Source organism: Primulina eburnea, chromosome 2, assembly GCF_022965805.1.
Source record: "Primulina eburnea isolate SZY01 chromosome 2, ASM2296580v1, whole genome shotgun sequence".
Lineage (NCBI taxonomy): Eukaryota > Viridiplantae > Streptophyta > Magnoliopsida > Lamiales > Gesneriaceae > Primulina > Primulina eburnea.
In genome coordinates, this window is record NC_133102.1 from 30,989,352 (window position 1) to 30,995,519 (window position 6,168).

The 6,168-nt window shown below is 38.7% G+C and overlaps 1 protein-coding gene across 1 annotated transcript; it reads right to left on the reverse strand.

Moving 5' to 3' along the window:
- Positions 1 to 2,566: 2,566 nt before the first annotated feature.
- LOC140824645 (uncharacterized) lies at positions 2,567 to 4,552 on the reverse strand. Its single transcript, XM_073186205.1, has 2 exons — positions 3,303 to 4,552; positions 2,567 to 2,988 (listed from the first exon to the last, which is right to left on the reverse strand). The coding sequence occupies exons 1-2, from the start codon at positions 4,093 to 4,095 to the stop codon at positions 2,954 to 2,956; spliced, it is 828 nt and encodes a 275-aa protein (XP_073042306.1). The 5' UTR covers positions 4,096 to 4,552; the 3' UTR covers positions 2,567 to 2,953.
- Between the last annotated feature and the right edge of the window lie 1,616 nt (positions 4,553 to 6,168).

Sequence of the window (6,168 nt, forward strand, 5' to 3'; positions counted from 1 at the left end):
TCTTTATAAAGTTTTCTCTATTGTTTTTTGCTTGTGGACTAAAGGGTATGTACTATTAGCAGAACTGAATATGAATTCCATTGATGAGAAAAAGCCAGAGCTAAAGCTCTGTATTGAGGAATACAATATGAAAAATGAATTAGTCAGTTAACATGGCTAGTGCTCCTCTATTTATACAAGTCAGAATCAACGCTTAGTTCTAATACTCCCCCTCAAGGTGTGAGTGAATATTGTGCACTCCCATCTTGATCAAAAGCTCCTTAAAACGCGAGCAAAACAGCGGCTTTGTGAATAAATCTGCTAGCTGCGATTCTAAAGAGACATATGCATCAGCTTTATGACCGTGCCAGTACTTGTTCACGCACAACATGACAGTCGATGTCAATGTGTTTAGTTCGTTCATGAAATACTGGATTGGAGCCGATGTGTATAGCAGCTTGACTATCAGCAAAATAACGCCGATGGCTCATCGTTCTCGACTTTTAAATCTTTAAGCAACTTTCTAATCCACATGACTTCACAAGTAGCTGCTGCCATGGATCTGTATTCAGCCTCAGCAGAAGATCTTGAGACAGTTTGTTGCTTCTTGGATCGCCAAGACACCAGTAGACTCTCCAAGGAATACACAAAAACCTGTGACTGATCGGCGTGTGTCAATACACGAACCCCAGTCCGCATCTGAGAAAAACTTAAGTCTCAAATCAGAGACACTTTTATAGAGTAAGCCCTGTCCAATCGTTCCTTTTACGTATCTTAAAACATCCAATGCTGCGTCCATGTGAGATGTTCGTGGCTTAGAAACGTATTGGCTCAGCTTGTTCACTGCATAAGTCAAGTCTGGACGGGTAATTGTAAGATATATCAAGCGTCCAATCAATTTTCTATATGTGGTGGGGTTAGAAATCAACTCTCCGTCCTCCAAAGAGAGTTTGATGTTTGCAGCCAAGAAGACCAGCTTCTGTGAGTATCTTTAATGCATAATTTCGTTGACAAATTAAAATACCAGATCGTGACCTAGCCACCTCTATGCCCAAGAAGTATTTTAACTCTCCCAAGTCCTTTAATCGAAACTTGCTATCAAGATACATCTTTAAATCATTAGCCTCTTTCTCGCAGTTGGTGGCAATCACAATGTCATCAACGTAGACCAACAAGGCAACAAAAACACTTCCTTTTGTCCGTAGAAATAAGGAATTATCAGCATGAGATTGAGAAAATCCTATGTCCAGTAATGCAGCGGAGAATTTTGCAAACCATTGGCGAGAGGCTTGCTTTAAACCATATATGGATTTATGGAGTTTACAAGCAGCATTTGGAGGTAGAATCTCCCCCTCTCTGCAATACCCTTGGGGCAGAGACATATAAACCTCTTCCTGGAGCTCGCCATGAAGAAAAGCATTATTGACATCAAGTTGAATTAAAAACCAACCTTGAGCAGCAGCCAAAGCTAATAAGACCTTGACAGTCACAAGTTTAGCCACCGGAGAGAAGGTTTCAATATAGTCAATCCCTTCCTGTTGGGTGTAACCTTTGGCAACTAGGCGTGCTTTATAACGCTGTAAAGAGCCATCAGCAGAAAATTTGGCTTGTAAACCCAACGACAACCAACCAAAGACTTGCCGGGTGGCAAAGGAACAATTGTCCAAGTGTCATTGGCTTCCAAAGCAGTGAGTTCATCAGTCATGGCCTGTCTCCACTCAGGAATAACTACAGCTTGAGAGTAGTGTTCTGGTTCAATGATGGAAGAGATATTGTGGACTAAGGCAGAAAAGGTAGGGGACAATCTGTGAGAAGTAATATAAGTGGACAAAGGGTGCATTGTTGTACAAGGATGAGTGGAAACAGTTGTGAAACAATGGTAGTCGCGAAGATGAGATGGAGTATGAATGGGACGGTTGGATCTTGTATGCTTCTGCAAGTTGTTGGGAATGATTAAGGGGGAAGCATTGGGTGGTATGACATTATCAAAGAAGATGTCCAAAGAAGAATGTAAAGAAAGAGGATCTTTGAAAGGAAAAGAATGTTCATGAAAAACAACATCCCGTGAAATGAAGACTTCATTAGTTTCGATATTCAACAATTTGTAACCTTTGTAACCTGCTGGATATCCCAGGAAGACAGATTTGATGGCTCGAGATGAAAATTTGTCACGAGTAGAAACAAGTGTTGAAGCAAAACACAAGCAACCAAAAACTCGTAAATGTGAATAAGAGGGCAGCTTGTGATGCAGCAACTCAAAGGGTGACTTATTGGCAAGAGAGACTGATGGAGTGCGGTTTATCAAGTAGATGGACGTAATGATACAAGTCGGGCCAATAGACCAGGGGAATGTTAGATTGGAAAAGAAGAGCTCGAGCCACATTTAGAATATGCTGATGTTTTCGCTCAACAACAGAGTTTTGTTGCGGTCTCTCAACACACGAATGGAAATGAATAATCCCTTTTTGGAGAAAAAAATTGGTGAAGTTGAGTTCTGGGGCATTATCACTTCGAACTCCTTTAATCTTGGTGTTAAATTGAGCATACACCATTTGATAGAAGGCTTGGAAAAATTTGTTGAACATCATGCTTAGTTTTCAACATGTATGCCCAAGTAAAACGAGTGTGATCATCTACTATGGTCATGAAATATTTATATCCTTCAACTGAAATGGAGCTAAAGGGACCCCAAATGTCAATATGAAACAGTTCAAAAGAGGCATTACACACATTATGTTGAGAAACAAAAGGCAAACGTTTCTGTTTTGATAAATGGCAAATGGAACAAGGCATATGATCTTGTGGCACAAAACTAGAACCTAAGTGTTTATTTAAAACAGAGAGCTTAACAAATGAGGGATGTCCCATGCGAAAATGCCATAAGTGCGAAGGATTAACAGAAGTACTAGTGGTACAGACGACCGGAGATGAGTGGTTCCCAAACTTGCTCAGCACATATAGATTTCCAACACGTCTACCCATCCCAATCATCTTCGACTGATTGATATCCTGAATTTGACAAACGTTAGAGAGAAAACAAACTGAACATGAGAGGGAACTAGTAAGAGAGGTGATGGAAAGCAAATTGAACTTAAATTGTGGCACAAATAAGACATCATGAAGGATGAGTTCACTAGTCAACTGGACAGAACCAACATGAGTGACTTTGATTGAGAAATTATTTGGAAGAGTTACTTTGGAATTGATCTGCTTAAAAGTAGTAAATAGAGACATGGAGCAACATATGTGGTGTGTGGCTCCCGTATCTATTACCCAATCCTGTCGTTGTATGGCAGGAACAGAATCAAATAGAGAAAAAATACCGTTGAAACAGGACACTAATGGCTCTTGCTGTTGTCGATCTAAAGTGGAGTTATTCATTGTATGAATCTTCGAACTTAATAGTTCAATGAGCTGATTACACTGTCCATGTGTAAGGGAATCAACTGAAATATTGGAAGTGATCTCTGGAGAAGCATAAGTCTGACATGAATGTGCAGGTGCCTTCCCAAGAACTGATTTTGTCACAAACTTAGGGTGACCCGGGGGAAAGCCATGCAATTTGTAGCACTGATCAACTGTATGATTGGTATAATTGCAGTAAGAACAAACTTTATCACCTTTGCTTTTGGGATTCAAAAATTTCTTGGTAGTATTCGTAACTGCAGAAGCACTTGGCACAATTGAAGCAGCAATGTTTCCAGTTGTAATAGACCTTTGTCTTTCTTCCTGAACTACAAGAGAAAACACCTTAGCGATGACAGGAAGAGGATCAACTAACAATATTTGTGCTCGTATCTGTGCATAAGACTCATTTAGCCCCATTAGGAACTGCATAACACATTCCTGATTATGATAATTCACCCAATCTTTCATTGATCCACATTGACATACTGAAGCAGGTTGATAATCTTTCAATTCATCCCAAAGTGTCCGTAACTTGGTGTAGTAGGAATTGACACTTAACGATCCTTGATTAAGACCACTGAGTAATTTCTTAATCTGATAAATCCTTGGAGCGTTGCTCTGTTGAAAGCGATCACGCAGATCGAGCCAAACTTCATGGCAAGTCGACATATACATCAAGCTATCATGCAATTTCACGAACAACAGCATTTAAAATCCAAGAAGTTACCATACTATTGCATCGATTCCAAGCACCGTAGAGCAGATCATCAGGCGAAGGACGAGGTATGGAATCATCCACAAAACCTAGCTTATTTTTAGCAGTTAACGCCATGACAATAGCTCTGCTCCAAGTGTTGTAATTCGAGCCTGAAAGAGGATGAGAAACGAGAACGAGACCTGGATGATCACCGTTTTGTAGATAATATGGATTGCTCGAGTCTTCAGCAAAGGTGCGATTGACGAAAGTATGATTTGCATTGTTATTAGTCGCTTGACCACCGCCTTTCACCATCTTCAAAGAGAATCAAACAAATTGAGAAGTGGAGCAGGTGGTGCGAAATCGAACTGAAAATCAATTGAGATCGAGCAGGAGAGCATCGATCGGAATTTTCTGTTTTTGCTCTGATACCATATTAGAAGAACTGAATATGAATTCCATTGATGAGAAAAAGCCAGAGCTAAAGCTCTGTATTGAGGAATACAATATGAAAAATGAATTAGTCAGTTAACATGGCTAGTGCTCCTCTATTTATACAAGTCAGAATCAAAGCTTAGTTCTAATATGTACACATTTCATGTTGGTTGCTACTTTTTAAGAGTTTGAATTCATATTTTGTTGGAATGTGCTCGCACACATACACACATATATACATAGGATATTTTTAGACTTGAAATATCCCAAACGTTAATGCTCATTAAGTACATAGATTCAAATTGCATATATATGAAGATATACTTGTACACACATTTCTCAAGGGTCATCTCTCGGAAGAAACGCATGAATTTTGCAAAAAAGATAGAAATACTAATAGCTAGCTATGTTGGCTACATATGAATTTGCAGGGAAGCAGCAGTTTTGTCACGAACTTAGTTTCGCATGTGTTGTTGAGTCAAACAAAAACGTATAACACGCTACTCTATAAATTATGGATACACATCACCTTTGGGTTTCAACGGATGGATTCATCGAGATTCTATGGTTACTCCATTGAGATGTTCATGGAAACCTTCCCTAGTTGGAATTCTGCTCTGCTCAACAAGAATGAACTGGCATTTTGATGGCCTACACCTCCATATTTATGCAAACCTTACACCTCCATATTCACGCAAAGAATTTGATCATATTCTATTGTGAATTACTACTGCAACGTGACATTTTACTCTAAGAATTTGGGGGTGGTATCCTCATCATCGAGATTCCTTAGGCTGATCTTCAAAAGTTGGTCATCCTAGTGGTCTAGTAGTCAATATACAATGTTGATGTATCATTTTCTCACACCCAAGACACAAATAAGTATTAAATTATTGTTTTGAACTTCTAAAACGTCTTTGAGAATCGTATGATTTAAACTCATTAATATGACATTTCGATTTTATTTATCTTTGCATATTAAACATGTTAGAGTAGATGTATTGCAAGACAACGGTTGGCTAAGAAATTTGTTGAGGATCGATATAGAGTTTAGAGGGGGGTGAATAAACTCTTTCCTTTGACGGTTGTTTTTGCAAAGGGTGCTAGAATCCTGTTAGAGATTATAGCTAATCTTGTTCAAGAGTAAGTCCAGTATATCACAATAAAAAGTGCGGAAACGATCTGATGGAGTACGATAAAATACAATAAAAACAGTAGGCAGTAAACGAGGATTGTTTATGGAAGTTCGAAGATAAAATCTTCTACGTCTCCTCTTCTTCTGTTTCCAGAAGGTATCACTAAAAGACTTTGGTTTTTACAGTACAATACTTGTACACACCCACTTCAGTAGGACTTATCCTTTGCCTACTGAAACTCTTAGTAACTCAACACAATAAAACGAATACAACAAAGTTCTGGAAAAGACTCTTTTCCATATTACAAACTCTTCTCAAAGATATAGTAACATGAATATGCTTGTAAAGGAGTAAAAAACAGTCAGCACAATATGATCTCAAAAGATCAGATAACTAATATGAAGCGTGTGCTGCTTTTCTGTATTTTGAGCTTGAAGATAATAAGAAGTTTTGAGTGCTCAAATCAACGTTCGTAAGTTGGAGAATGTGCTCGTAGTTTTTGGTAACATATAA